At 46.0% G+C, this 25,064-nt stretch overlaps 1 protein-coding gene across 1 annotated transcript in view; it reads right to left on the reverse strand.

The window, feature by feature from the left end:
• Nucleotides 1–3,715, reverse strand: part of LGI2 (leucine rich repeat LGI family member 2) — a 60,491-nt gene extending 56,776 nt beyond the window's left edge. Inside the window, exons 1-2 of the mRNA XM_030191245.1 lie at nucleotides 3,266–3,715; nucleotides 2,143–2,214 (exon numbers count right to left, since the gene is read on the reverse strand). Coding sequence (XP_030047105.1) covers nucleotides 2,143–2,214; nucleotides 3,266–3,432 — 239 coding nt within the window. The 5' untranslated portion in view covers nucleotides 3,433–3,715. The remainder of the gene's footprint in view (nucleotides 1–2,142; nucleotides 2,215–3,265) is intronic.
• Between the last annotated feature and the right edge of the window lie 21,349 nt (nucleotides 3,716–25,064).

A 25,064-nucleotide genomic window follows, 5' to 3' on the forward strand; every position in this document is an offset into this window, starting at 1 on the left:
TTTCCCTTATTCAGAGCCATCCTATGATCAAGAAGCCATTTCTGAACTGCAGAAAGGCAATCTTGCAATGGTTGGATGGAAAGAGAATATGGACTAGTCGAAAAAAGCAACAAAATATCATCCACACAGAAGTGAGAAGAAATACCGTGAGACTGAATAAGAGCAGCAAGAGGGCTAAGGAAAATGTTAAAGAGAAGAGGTGAAAGGGCAGAACCCTGGGGGACCCCACAAGTCAGGGGTAAGGGGGTGACTACCTAATAGGTACAACCTCAGAGGAAAGAAGTAAAACAAGAAAAGACAGATCCTGATATCCCTAGTCTTGTAAACTGGGAAAGTAAAAGTGAAAGGAGAAGATAAAACTAGAGACATGATCAGGTTCCCCATCTAGACTGAAAAGGATGTAAATGTTCCATGTGAAATTAAAAATGCAGCCTTAAAGTAAAGCAGCTGACCTGCCACTCCTCTGCCTGCCAGGTTATATATAATGATTCCAGCTTCCTTGTAACACCCCCCCCCCCCCCCCGCCGCAAAAAAAGAGAGCAAAAATAATGTATTGTTTCAAGATAAATTTCATATATATATATATATAAAAAAAAATTTTCATGGCTTTAATGTATAATCTCATACACAAATCTCTAAAAACTATGTAATGCAAAACAAGATGTGTTTTAAAATCAATATTAAATAAAAAAAATATTTGGTTGAATCACTATGGGGGTCTTTTACTAAAGCTTAGCTCGAGTTATCTGCAGCAGGGCCCATTTTATTCCTATGGGCCCTGCTGCAGATAACTCAAGCTAAACTTTAGTAAAAGACCCCCCTTTGACTCCTAATTACTAACGCTTAGCGCATGATAAAGCCGCAGTCACAAGCTAAGCATTAGTATCTAGGAGCCAGGTTTTCTGATAACAGACCTGACGTACGCCTTTATCATTTACAAACGTCTGCCATCATGTATTATCAATACCATCAATATCTTTTTTTTTTCCAACTGATATTTGACCACACATCAAGGACCAAGTTTACTAAGCAGCACTAAGGGTGCGTTAGTATTTTTAGGGCATGCGGATTAGCAGGCGCTAAACGCTAAGTTGCCATAGGAACATATGGGCGACTCTAGCGTTTAGCATGTGCTAAAAACACTAGCGCGGCTTAGTAAACAAGGCCCCAAATGTTAGTTTATCCACTGGAAAAGTCTGAATCAACCCATCAGACAGACCAAGAAGAAAATAGCACCAGAAACTCAATGGTCCAAATGAAATGTATTCAGCAACTAAAACATCCTTGACTGGAATCTACAGTACCTGACATGGCCACATTTTATCTACTGAAGCTTTCATTTTTTAACTGCGGTGTGTGCTCCTGGCACAATCAGGCAACGTTGTGTTCCTTTTTGGTTTGTGTTTGAATAGACACATCACAATACCGTACCATAATTGTGACAATACCTGTAAGCAGTGGCATAGCCACAGGTGGGCCTGGGTGGGCCAGGGCCCACCCACCTAGGGCTCAAGCCCATCCAACAGCGGCACACCCTTAGCAGTAGCTAGCGGGGATCCCAAGCTCTACCAGCTGAAGACCTCCCTCTGTTGGCAAAAATGCTGCTCTCCACTTCAGCAGCCTGAACTTCCTAAGCTGCGCGTGCTCAGTTTTCAGTGTATGCCTGCTGCAGACTGCTGAGGTGGAGAGCAGCATTTTCCTGCCAGCCGAGATTTTTTTTTTTAGAATAACGGGGGGGGGGGGGGGGGGGGGAGGACACTTGGTGCCCACCCACTTCTTGTTTAGGCCCATTCAAAATCCACTATCTGGCTACGCCCCTGCCTGTAAATATATGGTGACCACTGATTCAGCCTTTATACATGAAATGTGGCCACATCCAGTGCTGTGGTTTCCAGTCAAGTGTGTTGCTGTAAACAATTTCATATGATTTGGCAATATTTTGGGCCATTGTCTGTCTGATGTTATTTTCTTCTTGGTTCATTGATTACATTGTAACCTGCCTCTTTTTCTGTTGTGTCAACCCATCAGGCAGGCCAGAAGCTTCCCACCAAGTAAGTTCCCACCTAAGAAGTTTGGGCTGATGATACCTCCCACGGACAGAGAAAGAAGAAGCTGTGATTTTGTGGAAATGGCAATACTTACAGCAGCTGCAGGGTGGGCATGTGGGAAAACATTCTGTCCTTGATTTCAGGAAAGGTTCCATTGACCACACTCCTGAAAAGCACAAAAAAAGAGAAAGAAAACCCCATAGCCAAGCTGCTGAATAAAGAGAGGAACTGTGCTGGAACATTCACCACTTCATTCATTGCTAATCCCCTTCCTGAAGCTGTCCCAGCATGAAAGGGAGACATTCTCTGTCATTTCATGCTCTCCTACTCCTGTGTTTTCCTTAGGCATTCACAGCTCCCAGTCTTACCCTGTGTCATTCACGTCCTGCCTAGGCTCTCGGTCCCACAGTAGGACTGCTGTACCGTTGGGCAGTTGCTTATTATGTGAGGGGAACAGACATTCTGTTCAGTGGGATCAGCAATGATCCCACTGAACATAATGTTTATCTCAAAGAGGGTCACTGCTGATCCCAATGACCCTCTTTGAGATAAACGTTTTTACAAAACCGTATACAGTTATTTGTAAAAGTAGAGCTGAAAAGTAATTCACCTCAGTGGCTCCTTGTCAAGACCACTGCATCAATTTTGGGCACGCTAGGTGAACGTTCAGCCTTATCCTCCCACTCAATTTATTTTCAGGTTCCTAGCTTGTTGGCTCCCCCCACCATAGACACACACACTCTCTCTCTCTCTCTACAATCAACATCATCCCACAACAATCCTATAAAAACAAAAAAATTGGACATCCTCATTTTAAATATTAACTTTGTGTTGTCCGTGTGGTTCTTTGAGTTTATGTTTCTGTTATCGCTTATTATTTTATGAGCCCCCCCACCCACCGAATCTGCTGCCCTAGGCAACCGCCTAACTGTTGGCCCGGCTCTGCTCCTTGTAATATTCATCCGAACAATAGGCAGCTTGTTCTGCCACACACAGAGACGAGCACTGTGTCTGTTCAGATATCCATTCTTGCTTTCTAGTCGGGGGGGGGGGGGGAATGGGGTGTTTTAAATGTTTATATTACACATGAGAATCCTAATTATCAAAGGCATTCCCAAAATACTGCCAAAAATCCATCCCCACTATCCTTCAGCCCCCAAAACCCAAGCCTGCCCTCCAACAAAAGGACAAGTGCAGCGGGATGAGATTTCACTTACAACGAGCTGATGTCGCCGGGGATGGCTTTCGGCACCCAGGGAGATCCGACACAGATGATGGATTCTCTGGAGCAGCTGCATGTAGAGGGGCATTTGACAACCTTCTTAACCTGCACCGGGCGCAGGACGCATCCAAGCAGCACCAGAAGCAAGAGCAGCGCCCTCATCCTGCCCTCTCACCCCCGCCCCCACTTGACACTAATGGAGGCTGCTGAGCCCTGTTTCCTTGTGGGCAGCAGGCTGCAGGCTGGCATCCCATGCGCTCCCCACTCTGGGGCTGAGGCTCTGCGCCGTGCTCTGCTGCACTCGGCTCCTGACATCAGCACTTCAGCTGCAGCTTTTCCTGGCCAATGAATAATTTAGCGACGACTCCATTCGGGAGAGTTTTAAATATAATCCCCCAAGTCGCCAACGTTCAGCCTCCACTCGGGCATCCTCGGCTTCTCCTTGAGTAAGACAAGAGATGCGGTGAGTCTGACCTTGCGGGGAGTGAGCATCCACGTGACCTGCTGGGGGGGGGGGGGGTGGGCAGTGTGGTGCTCGCTGCACCCCCTGACCCGGGGCAAGACGGAATCAGCTGCTCTCTTTTCTTGCACTGGTGTATTTAAAATCACTTACATCCCGCCCATTTTAAGGGGATAACAATAAAACCTATGCAATAATGAACAAAAAAAACCATAACGTGGTGATATGGAAATCATTGTTCAGACTTTTCCAGAGAAAGTCATTGAAAAATAAAATAAAACCAGATTTCTGCAGCACTCTTTCCCAAACAATTTAAAGGGGTGATCAGGGGCAAACGTTTATAACATTAATACATTTATTTTTCTTTCATGATTCACTCTCAAAGCTGTTAACACAAATTTATTGCATTTTGTATGTTATTGATTGTATGTCTTATGTGGCAGATTGTTTTTTGTCTATTAGATTGTAAGCTCTTTGAGCAGGGACTGTCTTTCTTCTATGTTTGTGCAGCGCTGCGTATGCCTTGTAGCGCTATAGAAATGCTAAATAGTAGTAGTAGTAGTAGTAGTAGTATGTACTAAATAGCACCATTTGGTAAACATGTTTCCTTTTATTTTATCCACTTTCTGATGATTTCATACCATAGTGCTTTAAAATATTTTTTTTTTTTAATCACATATTTATAAAGGCCATATATACAAGAATAACCTCAATATCCACATTTTTGTGAACCATCATATTTGTAGTGATTATTGGTCTAATGGCCATATATAGCTTTTATGTTATAATTATGTCCATCAGTGCAGACTATTTTTGTGGAAATTTTTACTTCTTTTAAAACACATTTTCATTCATTCAGAAGGAATGGTTCCTCAGGAGCTTAGCCGAGATTGGGTGGCAGAGCTGGTGGTGGGAAGCGGGGATAGTGCTGGGCAGACTTATACGGTCTGTGCCAGAGCCGGTGGTGGGAGGCGGGACTGGTGGTTTGGAGGTGGGGATAGTGCTGGACAGACTTATACGGTCTGTGCCAGAGCTGGTGGTGGGAGGCGGGGCTGGTGGTTGGGAGGCAGTGATAGTGCTGGGCAGACTTAAACGGTCTGTGCCAGAGCCGGTGGTGGGAGGCGGGGCTGGTGGTTGGGAGGCGGGGATAGTGCTGGGCAAACTTATACGGTCTGTGCCAGAACCGGTGGTGGGAGGCGGGGCTGGTGGTTGGGAGGCGGGGATAGTGCTGGGCAGACTTATACGGTCTGTGCCCTGAAGAGGACAGGTACAAATCAAGGTAGGGTATACACAAAAAGTAGCACATATGAGTTTATCTTGTTGGGCAGACTGGATGGACCGTGCAGGTCTTTTTCTGCCGTCACCTACTATGTTACTATTCAAAATCACCCATATCACATAATTTTATAATACATCCTGAACCATGTAATTTCCCAAAAATCCAAAGAAACTCATTATGTCACTTATCTTAAAACAAGATCCTTGAAGTATATCTCAGCCTGTATGCCAGCCAGGGCCAGTGCTAGATATGACGGAGCCCAGGGCAGATGCTAGGAAGGGAGGCCTCAAAGCTTGTTTGCAGATTGACCCTCTTTCAACTTCAGGCAGGTTTGGGGCCTCCAGTTACATGGGGGGGCATAGCAATTGCCCTGTTTGCCCACCATTAATGCAGGCCCTGATGGCAGCCCTTCTGCCAATATGCCAGCATGTCTGCTGATACAATCATGTTTTGAGCAACTGCTCTGCTTCAGGGCATATTCTATGCTTCTTTCCATATTTTCTCCAATCAACTCAACTTAAAATCCAGTGTACAAAAAATCCTGATGATGATATAAAGGCTGATGCTATAAAGAGTCAGTGTTCAAAATGGCCTCTCCTGGCCATTTAAAACACTTCTCTGGAACTACCCGCACATTCAGCAGCATTTAACCAGATAGTGTTGCTGAAAATGCCCGGTTAGCACCTAAGCAAAAGCTGGCTATTTTGTGGGCATGCCGGGGCAGAGTCAGAACTTAACCAACTAAGGTAACTGCATGCATAGGACCACATAAAACACAGTCCTAGCTTTATGCAATTCACCTTAGCCAGTTAAGGGCTGACTATCACACTTAGGTTTTTTTTTTATTACTAAGCTGTGGTAGCATTTTTAGCTCACAGTAGAAATCAGCTGGCGGTAAATGCCAAGGCACCCATTATATTCCTATGGGTGTCTCACCAGCTGATTTCTACCGCGAGCTAAAAATGCTACCGTGGCTTAAAGACCCCCTTAAGCGGCTAGGGTTTATCTGGCCAAGTATACCCAGATATTCAATGCTGGTACCCGGTCATGGCTTGGCATTAAATGGCCAGGCATAAAGCGAGTGGCAGACAAAAAATACTGACCACCACCAGCTAAATATTAACCTCTTTATGGTCATTTGACCAATAATCGCTTTAAGTATGATGTGCACAACTTCCTGAACAAAAGCGTTAGGGAAATGCATTCATTAGCACAGATTTGGTTCATTAGCATTCCTTAAAAATTTTAGTGCATGTGAAATAAATGTAATATATGTTAAGCTATGAAGTAATGTGTTAAGTTGATTAGCATGCATTAAAAGGTTCTGTGTTAACATTTTTTTAAATTAAAATAAGTATGTACAATGAACTGAAAAATGTCCTAAAATTGCAGAAAAAGCCTAAAGGAAGAACAAACCCAAATTTTCCCTGTGCATATCCATTAAAAGTGCAGTCCTTGACTGAGGATGGGTCCAGGCCACAGTGGAAAGTAGAAGTATGGAGTGATGAATAGGTAGCTGCTTTGCCGATGCAGTCTAAAGATGCAGCGTGGCTCTGATCTGATGAGGTTGCACTCTGGTGGGCAGAGAGATACCAGCTTGACCATAAAAGAATTGAATCTGCCAATTAGCTACCAAATCTGTTGTATTTAAAGGAGGAAAAGAGTTGTGTAGACCAGGGCTGGACAACCGTGGTCCTCAAGTGACATAACCCAGGTTTTCAAGATTTCTACAATGAATATGAATGAGATCTATTTGCATACAATAGTAGAAGTACATGCCTATTCATTGTGGAGATCATGTATTTAAAACTGCTGCATTTGCATGATTTACTTGTCTTAGTTACTGAACCTAGATCATATTTTCCCATTTTAATGGAGAGCCTCCGTGAGTATGGGAAATTTTCTGGTTTTCAATTGAATTTAGTAAAATCAGAAGTCCTAGCTACTTTCGTGTCTTTGCATCGAGTGTGGAAAACTTGTTTCCCATTACAATGGGTGTCCAGATCTTTTAAATACCTGGGCATTCAATTGTCCTTGGACACTTTGTCGCTTTATAGAGTACAGATAAATTGCTGCGAGGCATGAAGATGCACTTAGAGAGGTGGGGTTTCCTCCCATTATCTGTGTTGGGACACATAAGCTTATATTGTATGGTGATATTTCCCCGATGGTTATACACTCTTCAATCATTGTCCCTTCGTCTTATGCGTCAGGATCTTCGGGGTGCCAGTGCGTTTTAGTTGGAGGAAAGCTGCCTAAGGACAGATGGAGATCTTTCATGGGGCCCTGGCAACATGGAGGACTTGGCATTCCAAATCTCCGCCTGTATAATAATGCATGTCTTCACCATCTGCGGGTCTGGATTTTGGGCTTCAATAAATTTGCAGATGGTGACATGGAGCATGCCTTCTTTTTCCCCTTCCATCTTAGATTGTAAGCTCTGTCGAGAAGGGACTGTCTCTTCATGTTCAAGTGTACAGCGCTGTGTATTTCTAGTAGCACTATAGAAATGATAAGTAGTAGTAGTAGTATTAGTAGTAAGTTAGCAAAACCTCATTCACAGGCCAGAGTAAGTAAAATGTAGACAAAACTGACTCTTAATCCTTCTCAGTAGGGATGGGCAGTCAGAAAATGTTGGTTACGTGTCATTTCCAGAAATGTTCATTTTATTTGTTTTCATTTGACTATTTTGTCATCACAGGAGTAAAACTGTTGAGTATGTGCTCTTTTGAAAGACTGCACACTATTTGCAAGGAGGGCGCACTCTTTCAGAAAAAGTGCACACTCTTTTCCCAATAGTACATGCATCTGTGCAATGTTCGTGCATGTATAATGGTTTGAACTGGCACACTATCATGAAAAAGTGTGCACTCTCTTGAAAGATTGCACCTAGAGAATGACACAGGAACAAAGTTTGTCCTCATCTCGTTCCCACAGGCTCTGTTCTCAACTGCACAAGCCTCAAACTCATAATTTTATATTTAAATCTTTTTTAAGTATAAAAAGGAACAATATTCAGTGCAACTGTTGTTTATAAATTACAAATAGAAAACAATAATAATTAGCAAATATAACAACCCCCCACCACCAACCTGTACCCTTCCAACCAAAACAATAGCTGACTTCTGCTACCCCAAGGAACCCTAATCCACCTTGTTAAAATGTCTAGGGGTACAAAATACAACCCATTCTGTATGCCCTATGAAGCACTGTTATGATTTTTTTAAATCTGTGGATGAATAATAAGTCATCAACAAACTCAGGATTCAGTCTAGCTCTCCTGTCTTCCACAGTCCTTCCCACAATAGAAAATGTCCTTTGAGAAGGTTTCTCTATGAGAGGATATGCATACAAAAGACCCTCTCCCCAATGTAGGAGAAAGGCATCTGACGCTAGTCTGCTATGTTACCCAAGCCTGGAGCAGAACTGAGGGACTTTGTTGTTGAGTGGCGAAAAGATCCACTGAGGGGGTGCCCCACTCTCAGAAGATCTTCCGGGCTACGCCCAAGTTTAGAGACCACTCGTTCGATTTCAGTATCCTGCTCCATCTGTCTGCCAGGTAGTTGTTCTAGCTGGTGAAGGTAAGTGGCATGGAGGTCCATCCAATGAAGTAGGGCCCACTGCTATATGCCTACCACTTCCTGACACAAGGAGTAGGATCCTGTACCTCCATGCTTGTTGATATAAAACATTGCAACCTGGTTGTCTGTTTGAATAAGAACAATTTGGTTCTGGACCCGATCTCTCAAAGCCTTTAGAGCATTCCAAATAGTCCTGAGCTCGAAAAGATTGATGTGGAACCGAACCTCCTGAGCGGACCACCAGTCTTGAATGTGAAGCTTAGCTACATGAGCTCCCCTTCCCAGGTTGAATGCATCTGTTGTCAACACATTCTGAGGCGGTGGAATTTGGAATAGAAGTCCCAGAGTCAAATCGGACCTTACTTTTCACCAGTAAAGGGCATGTGCTAGATCTGTTGGTATGCAGAAGACATCAGTTAGATTCCCTGTCACCTGAGACCACTGGGAAGCTAAGGTCCACTGGGCCGCTCCCAAGTGGAATGAAGCCATGGGAGTGGCATGCACGGTGGAGGCCGTGTGGCCCATCAGTCTCAACATTTGCCATGCTGAAACCTGCTGGCTGCTGCGAACCTGCGAGGTGTTACTAACGTATCTGCTCCCACTTGAGGAAGAAAGGCCCGAGCCTGTGCTGTATCTAGCAGGGCTCCTATGTATTCCAATTGACAAACTGGTTGCAGGTGGGACTTGGCGTAATTGATGACAAACCCTAGTAGCTCCAACACCTGAATAGTCATCCTCATTGACTCCTTGGTCCTTTCTGAGATACGCTGTTGACCAGCCAATCATCCAGGTAGGGAAACACATAAATACCTCGTTTGCATAGATATGCTGTGACTACTGCCAGATACTTGGTGAAAATGCTGGATACAGATGCCAGGCCAAAAGGCAGAATGCGATACTGGTATTGGCATTTCCCCACTCAAAATCTGAAATACTTCCTGTGACTTGGAAGTATCAAAATGTGGGTATAGGCATCCTTTAACTCTAGAGAGCATAGCCAGCCATTTTCCAGAATTAGAGGAAGAAGGCTGTCCAGGTAAAGCATCTTGAACTTTTTTTCAATTAGGAATTTGTTCAGGTCCCTTAGGTCTAGGATTGGCTGGTATCCCACAGTTTTTTTAGTCACAAGGAAGTACCTGGAATAGAATCCCTTTCCTTCTTACCCTGGTGGTACAGGGTTCGACCCTCGGGCCTGTAGATGGGTGGAGAATTCCTCTGCAAGAACCTGCTTGTGCTGAGAACTGATGAACAACACTCTTGGGGCCAGATGCACTAAACGTAATGAGCCAGCAACGTGGTTTTTAAACTAGTTCTAGCCAGTTTAGTGCACAAGTAGTAAACCGGGACATGCACAAAAGGGTTCTCCGAGCCATTTACCTGTCATAGTAGCAGCTAATGAAAATGGAATGCAAAGCTATTATAATGAGCTAATTACTATTATAATGTGCATGCAATGTGATGCACTGCCGTTTGCGACCCCATGCACAAAAGCATTCCCTACCTTTACCGTGGAAATTTTAACGGGAGGTCTAGACCTGCCAGTTCTTCATTATCGCAAGTAGGAGAAGGGGAGAAACAAGGCAGGGAAGATGGAGAACAACAACAACAAAAAAAGTACACCGGCTTACACGCAGCTTCTTTGCGTGTATGAAAGCTGTGTATGAAAGTCGTGCCATGATTCTTTTCTCAAATGACATTTTACTGGCAAGAAATGGGGGGGGGGGGGGGGGGCAGTAAATGTAAAGCATAAAAGTAATAGTGACTTACCAAAAATGCAAAGAAGACAAGTGTCAAACAGCCTCTGCTGGGAAACAGCATTCCCCATGCTTAGAAGCACAACAAAGAGGAGCTAAACCAATTGGACAGTGTCAGCCTGGGATGTCCCGCCCACTCATTGCTGGAGGGTGACCCCAGGAAGTTCAGATCCAAACAGATCACAGCTCTAGAGTTATATCATCAGGGAAGCCCTGCAGGGAAGAGGAGTTGGGACAGCAGCCAGCCAATGCCCATCTTCAGGGAGATGGGCGTTCCATGATGTCAGCCGGCCAATAGAAGGAAGCAGCAGGAACAGCTGGGGGTGGAACCAAGCCCTGATACGGATTCCTCAGAGCCCAGAGCCTAGAGCAGCAGCGAGCATATTCTAGGCTTCTTCCACTTTTTCCCAGCAGCAGGGAGCCCCATCACAGGTCTGACCATCCAAAAACAAAAAAGTGCACTTTTGTGCTTGCCAAAAAAAAAAAAGGCTACATCTACTGTTTCATACACGCAGCTTATCTGCGTGTATGAGAGACGTTTGTAGCATGCGCAGAGCAGCCATGCATAGCGATTGTTCTACGCATGCTCAGCTGACTGACTGGCTTCCCCCCTATCGCATGCAAATGAGCTGGGTCACAAAAGCAATGAGCAGCTCATTTGTATGAGCGATTCTCTTTGTGAATCCCTCTGTGTTTCTAAATCGGTAAATTTTTACTGATTTGGAAATGCAGACGGATTCTTAATAGGACCTTTGTGCATCTGGCTCTTGGTGGGCAATTTGGAAATCTCTGACATCAATTCAGTTCATACACGAGACGGACTATTTGAAGAACCCACCGCTCAGTGGCTACAAAGGGCCATCTGTGTTGGTAAAAAATTACCCTCTCCCTGGCCATCCGGGACGGATACTTTTTGAGTAGCTATGCTCTTCTGGAGCCAGTCAAAATTCCATGACCTGCTTTGACTGGGGAGCTGACTGGGACTTTTGAAGATGGGGCAGGCAAGGTCTGGGATGCTGGGCCTGAGTGGCTGAGTGGAATGAGCGGGAAGCGGGTACCTACACCTTTGAGAGTAGTAGATATGCTGCTTAGACCCCATCAGAAATCTTCTTGCTGAAGAATATGCAGATGGAGTACGCTGAGAGAGAGTATGGATAGTATCTGTATGCATTTTTATGAGGTCAGCAGCCTCCTCCACTTTCTCTCCAAACAAGTTGTCCCCTCAGTATGGCACATCCAACAATCTCTCTTGAATTGCTGGTTCCAGGTCAGAGACATGCAGCCATGACAGTCTGCACATCCCCACAACCATTCCAGAGAGTCTGGACACAACATCAAAATCATCATAGGTACCCCTGGCCAGATAATGCCTACACTTCATCTGCTTGTTAGCCAGCTGGTAAAACTCTGCAGCCTGCTCTGAAAGGAGAGTCCACCAGAGCCAGTGTACTGTTTACCAAAGAGTCAAGTAAAGTCTCATGTAGAGCTGGTAGACCTGGATTCATCGAGACCTGAAAAGTCTTCCTCCCAAAAACATTCTAGCGTCCAGCCCCGGGGGGCGCCGAGGCATGAGACCGAGAACTGTTGGCTCGTTTGAGAGTGAATTCGACCACCATGGAGTTGTGGGGCAACTGTGCCTTCTCGAATCCGGGAGCCTTCTGGATATGAAACTGTGTATGCACCTTCTTAGGTGCGACCTGCACTGTGAAGGGAGACTCCAAGTTCTTCAACAGTGTCTCCTTAATGTAATTGGGTTAAAAAAGGGAGTTTTCTTTTTTTTTTTTTTTTTTAAAAAGAGGGCTTACCTGAGCCCTTGGGGGGGGGGGTGTTCCTGTTGTGAACCACACCATTTCAGGCCACTGCAGGGCTGCCCAGGGTTAGCCTCATTGTGTTGGGACCCATTTGGGATCCAAAATTGTTACTGGGGGGGGGGTCCCGATTCTCTTTGGGCCATTCCAGTCCCATTTCACATTTTCATTGGTGGCCAGTGGCCACTTTTGGGGCTAGGAAAGGCTATGTGACTCCTCGGGGTCTGGCAGCACTCAGTTGCATCTGGTTGCTTTGCCATTGGACTGCAGAATGAGCTTCAAAGGTGGCAGGAAAATCCCCTGCATGGGCCTGGTTCAGAGCCGCAGTGGCGTACCAAGGGCAGGGCGGTGGGGGCTGACCGCCCCGGGTGCAAACCAATGGGGGAGTGTTCTCACCTCTGCTCCGTCGTCAGTTTGGCCTGCCTTCGCACCGGCATGCACCTAACATCTCTGCCGCCTGCCGCTCGCTGCATGCGTCTCCTCCTTCTCTCTCCCACCGAGTCCCACCCATCTTGACCGACCACTGCTCAGCCTTACTTTCCCTGTGGCACCCTGTGTGCCAGTGCGCCTTGTGGCCTGACGTCTCTTCCGGTGGCTCCTCTCTCCCTCCCAGCTCGTGGCTGCCCGCCGTCTTCTGTGCAGCTGCAAGCCTGCGCCTTCCGCTTCCTGCTGCACTTGCACTCCACCCCCACCGGACCACTGGTAGTATCGGCACTCAGCAGAAGAATCTTGGAGGCCACTTTCGTCCCAGGTCCGGAGCATAGCCAGGTAATTAGGCCCCGTGGTGCAATCCTAATATTTATTTATTTAAATTGTGCTGCCTTGGCTTATTTTTAAAAACATTTTATTGCATTTTCTGCTGCTGCTGCTAGTTTGGCAAGAGCATTAAAGTGCAGCAGGGGGGGGGGGGGATAAAATGTGAAAAGGAAGGACTGGGGGGGGGGCCAAGAACACTAGTCTGGATGGGAGAGAAAGAGGTCATGCTGGCTGAATGGATGGAGGGGACAGACAGAGGGGCGGACGGTGCAGGAAATGCGAGAAGGGCAGACCAGACGCTGGGTGGAAAGAGGCAGAGAGAGGAGGCAGATGCTGGTTGGAAAGGGGCAAGAGAGAGAGGGCATAGGCTGGATGGAAGGCAAAGAGGGAGAGAAAGGGTAGCAGACACAAGTGCGGCTAGATGGAAAGGGACAGAAAGGGGGCAGACTGTAGATGGAAAGGGTCAGATGCTGGATGAAAAGTGTTTATTTGGGATATGCAGGTTATGAACCATAAAATAACTTTACAAAAGTAACTTAGAATTATGAGCAAAGCTAGGCCTCTGTGAACAGGCTATGAACAGGTTAAGAATCACTGAGAAGCTAAATCATAAGAAATTACACAGAATGTGAGTCTCATGTCAGCTTGCCCTTTCTGTTGAGGAGACAGGCAGATATGGAGTCATAACAAAGATATGTGTGACAGGAGAAATTGTAAATGAAGTAATGTAAGGGGAAATTTGCTGCTGACCATGAAAAGCAGATAATGAAGAGACACAACTTTGGTTGCTGGGAAGATGATTTTTGCAAAGTAGGATAGCCTTACTGACCTTACTTATGATAAGCAAATATGTTATAAAGAACTTTGCTTCTGTAAGATAGAATTTGCTGGAATATGTTAGAAAATGCTGACTTTGTACTTCCAAAACTGGTCTATGGGAGAAAAGGGTATAAAAGGAGAATCATGGACAGAGGCAATCAGAGAGCTAATGTCAGAGGTCACGTTTGTGTCCCGGTTGCTGTCTCATATGAGAATTAATTAATTATATTACGTATTCTAATTGTAGTCCTGATTGGCAAGTGTAATAAACAATTACTGATTATTCTCATATTACCATAGCCTTCTGTGTCTTTCTGCCTCTCCACCTGGTGGCGTTAGGATCATAATTCCTGGAGTCCTGGACATTCCAGGTTACAGGTAACTAGTACCTTTATACCTGGGAGAGGGCAGAAAGATAAACAAAAGGGGCAGGGGCAGGGAGAGGGTCAGACACTGGATGGAAAGGGGCAGAGAGAGGGGGCAGACTAGATGGAAAGTGGGAGATGCTGGATGAAAAGAGACAGGGGCAGAGAGAGGGGCAGACACTGGATGGAAGGGGGCAGAGAAAGGGGGCATACACTGGATGGAAGAGAGAGAAAGGGCAGATGCACACGCACAGGTGGATGGAAAGGGGCAGAGAGAGGGGGCATATGCTGGATGGATGGGAGAGAAAGGACAGATGCACATGTGGCTGTATGGAAAGTAGCAGAGAGGGGGCAGACAAGAATGAAAAGGGACAGGGGCAGATGCTGGATGAAACGGGGCAGAGAGAGGGTGCAGATGCTGGATGGAAAGGGGCAGAGAAAGAGGGGTTATATGCTGGATAAAAGGGAGAGAAAGGGCAGATGCACACACGCAGCTGAATGGAAAGGCGCACAGAGAGGGGGGGGGGGGGTTAAAAGAGGTTGGCCCCGGGTGTCAAGTAAGCTAGATATACCACTGCAGAGCCGGGAGCATTCTGAGCACGTACGAATTTTCACACATGCTCAGAATGGCTCTGGAGCCCACGGTAGGTCTAAAATGAAGCCATCAGGACCTGGATTGATGGTGGTTGCTAAGTAAGGGATTTTGGGGCAAAAAATACATTTAAATGGGGAAATCCCAGGGTAATGGTTTGGGCTATTTTGGAGGTTTAAAACTTATTTCTTTGAACTAACCTCGATAGATAAGGCAACTGGGACTCGAATGGTTAGAAGGCGGAATAAAGAATTAGTGTTTCTGCCTGCTTTCTGATATCGCTACCTGGATGTCTCAATGTCATCTGAAACTTAACATGGTCAAAACCGAGCTTCTCATCTTTCCCCCTAAACCCACCTCTCCTCTTCCCCATTTCTCTATTTCTGTGGATGGCACTCTCATTCTCCCCGTCTCATCAACTCATAACCTTGGGGTCATCTTCGACTACTCTCTTTCCTTCTCTGCCCCAGGGGCGTAGCTACGGGTGGGCCTGGCTGGGCCCAGGCCCACCCAATTTCAGCCCAAGCCCGCCCAGCGCCAGCCCCAGCACCTATTGCTGGCCACTGCTGCTTTTCCTGTTGAGCAGCAGGGCCGGCGCTACAAAAAGAAGAAGTGCTAACGGCGCTAAGGACGAGAAATGTTTAAAAAAAAAAAAGCGCGGCACCGGCAGGCACTGTCTAGGCAGCCTTGAGGCATTGGCTGCTGGCTCGCAGGCTCCTCCCGTCGACGGGAGGAGCCTGCGAGCCAGCAGCCAATGCCTCAGCAGCCAATGCCTCAAGGCTGCCTAGACAGTGCCTGCCGGTGCCACGCTTTTTTTTTTTTTTTAACATTTCTCGTCCTCCTTAGCGCCGTTAGCGCTTCTTCTTTTTGTAGCGCCGGCCCTGCTGCTCAACAGGAAAAGCAGCAGTGGCCGGCAATGGGAGCTGGAGCTGGGGCTGGCGCTGGCATGCAGGGCGGGCCTCGTCGAAGAAAAGAGGGAAAACGTGGAAGGATGGGGAGAAAAAGAGGGAAAACAGATGGAAGGATGGGGAGAAAAAGAGGGAAAACAGATGGAAGGATGGGGGAGAAAAAGAGGGAAAACAGAAGGAAGGATGGCAGAGAATGAGGGAAAACATGGAAGGATGGGGAGAAAGAGGGAAAACATGGAAGGATGGGGAGAGAAAGAAGAGAGCTGCTGGATGGAAAAGGAGAGTAGTGAAAGGCTGGAGAATAAGAGGAAGGAGCATGGGGAGAACAAGGGTGAGAAAAAGATGAAAAGCCATAAGTAGATGAAGGAAATTAAAGAATGGATAGTAAGAATGAATTAAATCAGGACAGAGAGAGAGAGAGAGGCAGAAAAATATTGAAGAAAGCAAAGAAAAGGAGAGAAAAATGAGAAATGGCCAGGAAACCGTGGCAGAAGAGTTAAGCGAAAACGAAGGAAAGCAGAATCTAGAGACTGGGAGCGACACAATGAGAAAAAGTAAATGGCCATACAAGAAAGGTAAAGAAAATAATTTTATTTTTAATTTAGGATAAAGTAATATGGTACCTGTGTTAATGAAGTTTCAGAGACCAATACTTCCTTCCTTAGGTCAGGCGAGGATACCGTAACAGCATTATACTGACCTGAGGCAGGAGGTTTTGGCTTCTGAAAGCTCACTGAAAAGGGTGTTAGGCTATTAAATAAATTTTCTGAAATCTGATGCACTGAAAAGCAGCACTTTACCCTGTGTGACAAATGCATCTGATTAGCATGACTAAATTTTGCTGGGGGAGGGGTGGTACAGAGAAAATTTTGTGCCCACCCACTTTGGGTTCAGGCCCATCCAAAATTGGCAGTCTGGCTACGCCACTGCTCTGCCCACATTCAGCAGATTGCCAAAACCTGTTGTTTCTTTCTCTATAACATCAGCAAAATCCGTCCCTTCCTCTCTGAGCACTCTACCAGAACCCTCATTCACACTCTTATCACCTCTTGCCTAGATTATTGCAACCTGCTTCTCACCGGCCTCCCACTTAGCCATCTCTCTCCTCTTCAATCAGTCCAAAACTCTGCTGTGTGACTCATTTTCCGCCAGAGTCGCTATGCTCACATTAGCCCTCTCCTCAAGTCACTTCACTGGCTCCCTATCCGTTTCCGCATTCAATTCAAACTTCTCTTACTGACCTACAAGTGCATTCACTCTACCGCTCCCCAGTACCTCTCCGCTCTTGTCTCTCCCTACGCCCCTCCTCGGGTACTCCATTCTATGGATAAATCTCTCCTGTCTGTGACTGTCCCCTTTTCCTCTACTGCTAATTCCCAGACTCTGTTCCTTTTATCTCGCTGCACCTCACGCCTGGAATAGACTTCCCGAGCTTGTACGTCTAGCCCCATCTTTAGCTGTTTTCAAATCCAGGCTGAAAGCCCACCTCTTTGATGCTGCTTTTGACTCCTAACCACTACTCACTTGCCCTGTACCCTTTTCCCTTTTCCCCTTACCTCTTAGTTGTTCTGTCTGTCTGTCCTATTTAGATTGTGAGCTCTTTGAGCAGGGACTGTCTTTTCGGGTATGATGTACAGCGCTGTGTATGCCTTGTAGCGCTATATAAGTGGTAAGTAGTAGTAGTAGTAGTAGTGTAATTTTTATATCATTTATTTAAGAAAAATGTGTGACATCTCTAAAAATGTATGGTTTTAAAACCCCAAACCATAGAATTGTAAAGGTAGGTGTGCTTAAGTGGCATGTAGAGTTTGGGTACATTTAGTGCTTGTTTACTTTTTAAAATTTGGAAATGGTGCATTTTCCATTATTTCCTATGGGTTGAAGATGGAGACCATGAACCTTTCAGTTAGGTTCCATGCCTTTGAAAGTTTGATGTATTGGGTTTTGATTGGTCACCAGAGGTCAGGTGGTGACTCCAAGCAAGGAGGGTAGATAAAGCAGGAGATGGGGTGACGTCAAAAAGTTGAAGCCAATTAGGCTAATCTCTGTTTCCCCTTCCCCATGCAGCTGTCATCACCATACACTGAAAACAAAGCAAGCAAATCTATGAGCTGCTGCATCCTAATTGTTGTTCTTTATTGTTGGTAGCATTTTTATTTAATCTCAATTATATTTTCAAACATGCCGGCTTGTGTAGTATATGGATGTACAGAAAGGAAGTATAACAACGGAATAACTTTTTCATAAGTAGAGTAGTAATCTAATATAATAAAACGCACCGTGAACGTTCTGAAGACAACGTTCTGAAGTCACTCAAACACTCCCTGTAGGGTTTGTGGATTCATGGTGTGAAGCCAGCCAGCCGTCTCTGCCCCGCCCTCGCGTCAAACATCATGACGTCGAGGGTGGAATAAAAAACAAACAAACGGATCGCACCCACGCACGGTGCATTTTATTATATTAGATTTACGTCCGTGGTGGCGGTTCCGGCAGCGCAGCGTCAGGGAAGGAGGCGGTGCACCCAACGTCTCTAGCCTTCCCTTCGCTGTGTTCCACCTTCTTCTGACGTCAAGGATGACGTCAGAAGAAGGCAGAACACAGCGAAGGGAAGCCTAGACATCGGGAGCGCCGCCTCCTTCCCTGACGCTGAGCTGCCGGAACCGCCACGGAGGTAAATTTAAAAAGAAAACAAAAAAAAAAGGGATGTTGGGGGGAGAGAAGAGGGTGGGCAGTAAAGTTAAACAATGGGAGCGGGAGGGCAGGGGAGAAACGACAGCATGGATGCGAAGGGGGGGGGGGAGAAGAGGGCGGGCCAGGCTGGGACATGGGAGAGAGAGGAGCATGGATGTGAGGGGGGGTCATGGAAGGGAGAGAGGGGAATTGCTGGAAAAGGATGAATGGAGGGGGCAGGGGACAGAGGAGCATGGATGGATATGGATTGCAGGGCAGGGCTCAGGGAGAGAGGGAATTGCTGGAAAGGGATGAATGGAGGGGGCAGGGGACAGAGGAGCATGGATGGGCATGGATTGGGAGGGCAGGGCTCAGGGAGAAGGGGAATTGCTGGAAAGAGATGAATGGAGGGGGCAGGGGACAGAGGAGCATGGATGGGCATGGATTGGGAGGGCAGGGCTCAGGGAGAGAGGGGAATTGCTGGATAGGGATGAATGGAGGGGACAGATGGGCATGGATGGATATGGATTGCAGGGCAGGGCTCAGGGAGAGAGGGGAATTGCTGGATAGGGATGAATGGAGGGGGCAGGTGACAGAGGAGCATGGATGGGCATGGATTGGAAGGGCAGGGCTCAGGGAGAGAGGGGAATTGCTGGAAAGGGATGAATGGAGGGGGCAGGGGACAGAGGAGCATGGATGGCCATGGATTGGGAGGGCAGGGCTCAGGGAGAGAGGGGAATTGCTGGATAGGGATGAATGGAGGGAACAGATGGGCATGGATGGATATGGATTGCAGGACAGGGCTCAGGGAGAGAGGGGAATTGCTGGATAGGGATGAATGGAGGGGGCAGGTGACAGAGGAGCATGGATGGGCATGGATTGGGAGGGCAGGGCTCAGGGAGAGAGGGGAATTGCTGGATAGGGATGAATGGAGGGGACAGATGGGCATGGATGGATATGGATTGCAGGGCAGGGCTCAGGGAGAGAGGGGAATTGCTGGATAGGGATGAATGGAGGGGACAGATGGGCATGGATGGATATGGATTGGGAGGGCAGGGCTCAGGGAGAGAGGGGAATTGCTGGATAGGGATGAATGGAGGGGCAGGTGACAGAGGAGCAAGGATGGGCATGGATTGAAAGGGCTGGGCTCAGGGAGAGAGGGGAATTGCTGGAAAGGGATGAATGGAGGGGGCAGGGGACAGAGGAGCATGGATGGCCATGGATTGGGAGGGCAATTCCCCTCTCTCCCTGAGCCCTGCCCTCCCAATCCATGGCCATCCATGCTCCTCTGTCCCCTGCCCCCTCCATTCATCTCTTTCCAGCAATTCCCCTCTCTCCCTGAGCCCTGCCCTGCAATCCATATCCATCCATGCTCCTCTGTCCCCTGCCCCTTCCATTCATCCTTTTCCAGCAATTCCCCTCTCTCCCTTCCATGACCCCCCCCCTCGCATCCATGCTCCTCTCTCTCCCATGTCCCAGCCTGGCCCGTCCTCTTCTCTCCCCCCCTCCTTCGCATCCATGCTGTCGTTTCTCCCCTGCCCTCCCGCTCCCATTGTTTAACTTTACTGCCCACCCTCTTCTCTCCCCCCAACATCCCTTTTTTTTTGTTTTCTTTTTAAATTTACCTCCGTGGCGGTTCCGGCAGCGCAGCGTCAGGGAAGGAGGCAGCGCTCCCGACGTCTAGGCTTCCCTTCGCTGTGTTCTGCCTTCTTCTGACGTCATCCTTGACGTCAGAAGAAGGTGGAACACAGCGAAGGGAAGGCTAGAGACGTCGGGAGCGCCGCCTCCTTCCCTGATGCTGCGCTGCCGGAATCGCCACCACGGAGGTAAATCTAATATAATAAAACGCACCGTGCGTGGGTGCGATCCGTTTGTTTGTTTTTTTTTCCGCCCTCGACGTCATGACGTTTGACACGAGGGCGGGGCAGAAACGGCTGGCTGGCTTCACACCATGAATCCACGAACCCTACAGGGAGTGTTTGAGTGACTTCAGAACGTTGTCTTCAGAACGTTCACGGTGCGTTTTATTATATTAGATTCACAATCCATTGTTTCCTCACAGGTTTGGCATGGGAGCCCATACACCATGATCTATTCCACCTTTAACACTTTTAAAACATCACCACCAGGGAATCTACATTAAGGATATGGTGCAATGGTACAGTGACCCCTTCCTCAGGTGGAGACTTATAGCCCAGAACAGACATCTCTGTTCTAGGCTCCTCCTCTGTCTCCAACTTAAATGAGATGGCCGCCACCATCTGCCTCACAAAACTGGTGAAAGAGAGCGCTTCTGGTGGAGATTTCTGTCTCTCTTGAGGAGGAGAGGGATCAGATGGAATTCCATATGACGACTCTTCCAAGAAGTAATGTGGATCCTCATCTGATTCCTATGAGCGGTCCCACTCAGACTCTTCACCATACTCAGGAGCAGGTGAATGAGTCTGTGCCAACCTCGCTATGGTGGAATGATGTCCTTGCTCTGAGGAGCTTCGAGGGGAAGCTTCCTCCCCTGATGTCGAAAGCGGTACTGCCTGCCCGCACATCGACACCCAGCGAGCCATCTGCATCAAAGATCTGGGCACCAGCATCAATGGAGCCTCAGAAAGGGCCTGGGGCTGTTCCAGCAGTGGAGCAAGAAATCTTGATGCCAAAGTGGGAGCCCACTGCAGCAACTGCACCAGCTCCTCCTGGAGCATGCTGCGGAACTGCTCATAGAAAGTGGGTATTGGCAAAGGCATGGGAGCTGAGGCAGAGGCAGTCTCAGAAGATGTCAGTGCTGAACCGGTGGTGGGGATGGGCCACTCGGTGACTTGCACACCAGCATCTCTTCTATGGAGGGGAAGCACTCCTCCCAGCACTGGTGCTTCTCAGGTTTCGGATGCACTAATGTCCCGGTGCTCCTGGCACTGTGCGTTGTAGATCAATGCTTATGCTTATTGGGCTTCCTCCAATTCATAGAATCTCAATTCCTCCAGGTGCCAATGAGGATGCCGTCAAATTCGTACGAGTCCTCTGTGTCGGGTCAGATGCTGACCAGTCCCGGGGCCCACTAATAGCACCTGGTGTTGAAGCAGTTAGAGACCCACTTGATGTTGGTGCACTCCCAGTGGATGCCAAAGTCAGAGCAGCCATGGAGGTCGATGCTACCAGTGCCAAAGTCGATGGTCCAGCCTTCGAAGAGCCAAAACTTTGCTCCATTTTAGCCAGTTGCACCTGCTGAGTTCTCACCTGCATGTGTAAAGAGAGATCACAAACAGAGGGAATATGATCTGGCCCAAGGCACCTGATGCACCAGTTGTGCAGGTCCATGGCAGAAATCATATGTCTACACTTGGCGTACTGCTTGAAGTCATTGGGGGTCTTCTGAGACATCGAAAAAAGTATCTCAGCTAAATTAAACTCTTCAATTTTGAACCAAGAAAAAAAGGGAGCAGTGTTCAAATTGAGAATGGGGCTGTGGCTTAATTGTGCAGCCACTCACGAAAATAAAAGAAACTTAAAACTGCTGAAAGTATCTAAAAAAAAAAAAAACAACCTAGAGGGAAGGGACAAAAACTCAAAACTGAAGAAAAAATAGGAAAAATAGAAAACAATACCTGCACAGAAAGGCACTGGCAATCCAAAGTAGAAACAGCACAGCATGAGGTAAAGAACACAAAACACATCCTCTAAGCTCTGCAGAGAAACAAAGACTGGAGAACCCACACTCACACATCAGGCAGGAAGGCACCAGTGCATGCACAGAGGGATGCTGCTAGAACTTTCTACCTTACTAGCTAGTCAGCGTCTGCACCAGGCTCCATTGGATGATGTCACCCAGATGTGAGAATATGAAGGCCTGCTTGTCCTCAGAGAATATCTTATTTATTGAGTTGTAAAATTCCTTCTTGAAGAATATCAAAATTTTGTAAACCTAGGTACTTTATGCCCTGTGCTTGCCATTTGAAAGGGAACTTCTTAAATAAATCTGTTGTAGCATGTATATTTAATGGTAATGCTTCAGATTTTGACCAATTGATCTTGTATCCTGAAAATACATTAAAGTGTCCAATCAATTCTAATACAGTAGTTGCTTCAGGATTAGTAAGGTAAAGTAAAACATCGTCTGCATAGGCAGAAAATTTATAGTCTGTGTTATCAATCTTGATACTAAGTATATCCTTGTTTTCTCATATGGATAGGGAAAGGGAAATGGGACTTGATATACAGCCTTTCTGAGGTTTTTGCAACTACATTCAAAGTGGTTTACATATATTTAGGTACTTATTTTGTAGAAAAACTCTAACAACTACAGGAGAATACAAACTCTATAGAAAATATTCCAACCTGGTAAAAGGAGTTTGATTTATATATGTAAAGTTAGTTTGGAGGTGTTTGGACACCTCCAAACTAACTTTACATATATGAATCAAAGTCCTTTTACCAGGTTGGTACTTATTTTGTACCAGGGGCAATGGAGGGTTAAGTGACTTGCCGAGAGTCACAAGGAGCTGCAGTGGGAATTGAACTCAGTTCCCCAGGATCAAAGTCCACTGCACTAACCAAGGAGTGGAGGAGTAGCCTAGTGGTTAGGGTGGTGGACTTTGGTCCTGAGGAACTGAGTTCGATTCCCAGCTCAGGCAGCTCCTTGTGACTCTGGGCAAGTCACTTAACCCTCCATTGCCCCTGTAAGCCACATTGAGCCTGCCATGAGTGGGAAAGCGTGGGGTACAAATGTAACAAAACAAACTAGGCTACTCCTCCACTCAGAAGTAAAGGTTCCAATGACAAATCAAATAATAGTGGCAATAAGGGGGTACCCTTGCCTGGTACCTCTTTGTAAACTAAAAGGTTGGATGATAATACAATGCTTTGACCAAAGTACAGAATTTAGGGCTAAATCCAAATAGTTCAAGTACACTGACTATATATCCCCATTCAACCTTATCAAATGCTTGTTTGGCGTCAAAAGACACTGAGAAAGCAGTGTCATTGAGTTGTGTGGATATTTTAGATAAAATGTTGCTCCCACTGCTAAAACATGAGCCTTTAAATGCAGGAAAGCTCTTCTATGCAGCTATGTAACCCTTTCACAAAACAGGGAAAAACATTTTTTTAGAGTAAACTTTCATTACTAATATTTTATCCTGTTCCCTGATGAAAGACACCAGGAGGGTAGACATTTCAGATATACTATATTGAGTAGTTTCTAAAAAATTTGTCAAATCAAAAGATTCTTTAACAGACAACACATCTGCATCACTCTCCGTTTTTTTCACCTGCCTAACATATTTAGGTAAATAATAACATGTAGCAAACAACATCTGTCTCAGCTTCAGTATCATCAAAGTATTGTTTCAACCTTTCTGAAAATATTTAACAATTCAATTTAGAGATGCCACATTTTATGAACTGTAAAAATTACAATGAGACCGTAATACATTTAAACTGAATTACTCATAGCATTTCAAGTGGATATCTCCTCAATAACTTACTGCATATATATCTATATATATATAATCATGTTATTCTGCCTTGACATGATTTTAGATATTCTTTTAGCTCATTAGAATTTTCAAAACTTTGCATTTAGATGAGTAACTTTGAGGATTGCTGAATAAAATAATCCATACTGTGCACCAATCTGCTCTAATTGAGGTCTCATTGAAAGAAACTGTAGGTTTGAGCCATGTGTCTTGCAAAATCCTGGGTGATTGTGATTCTCAAACCATTCCATCTGAGCTCTGAGGATTTTCTTACTTTAGAAAGAATTTCAAATATTTGTGGACAAAGAAGGACTTTGAATATAAGACAAGAGCTTCTTATGTTGTCAGCACAATGTGATAGTGTACAGTGTGCTCTCTCCACCTCAAATGGTTTATCAAAGTTAAGCTGTAAATGTTTTGATATAAAGTCTTCAATATATGATATTGAGGTCATCCCCCCTCAATACCTTGAAGGAGGCCTAAGACTTTTAGGTTATTTCTTCAGCTTCTGTTGTTTGCATCTTCTAAATCCATTTTTTTAAGCTGTTAGCATTTCGTGGTGGTCTCCACACCATTTGAAGGCCTCATCTTCCAATTTAGAGATACTATTCTGCTTGAGTGGTTCAAGAGTTCATCTGTAACATTAAGTTAGCCATAGTCATCTGAACAGCAGATATATTTTAAGCACTGGATTGTATAATCGACTTAATTGAGCTCAATTCAGCTAGGACTGGTTCCAGCGTGTCTTGAAATTCTCTCTGCGACGCCATTTTGAGTGTCATGAGTAAGTCCTGTTTTAATCTTTTTCCACTATTGCCGCAGTTATTCTTTTGTTCAGTTCTAGTTTGCTTGTTCACAGACATCCTAATTACCCACTCTTTATGATTTCATTATTCAATGTCGGATTTTATGCTGGTTTAGTAAGTTTTTCAGTATCAGGGTCGAGGAGAGAAGAGCTCAAGCTGCCAGTTCTCTGAGATGCAAGCTCCACCTCCCTCCTTTGGATTACTTTTGATATCTCACCAAATATGTGCTGTAATCATTTTAGCTGAAACAGAATTAAAATGACTTTCTCCTGGGGTGTAAAAATGACAATTTTCTGCACATTTCCCGTGCGTGAAACAGTGCAAAACACTGCCTGGCCCCCTTGCAAGTAACACTACCTGTATTTTCCCCCACTGAAAAGTATGCAGCTGAAAAAAGGAGCATTCCAAGGGACAGGGGAAGCTCAGGGGAGTGAATCCATGCATCTAAATGCCCTTTTTCCACATCATTTTTTATGAGCCTTATACTAGTCACTGAAATAAATTTCCACTTGTTCCTCCCAAATGTTT

The sequence above is a fragment of the Microcaecilia unicolor genome, chromosome 2, assembly GCF_901765095.1.
Source record: "Microcaecilia unicolor chromosome 2, aMicUni1.1, whole genome shotgun sequence".
In the NCBI taxonomy this organism is placed as follows: domain Eukaryota; kingdom Metazoa; phylum Chordata; class Amphibia; order Gymnophiona; family Siphonopidae; genus Microcaecilia; species Microcaecilia unicolor.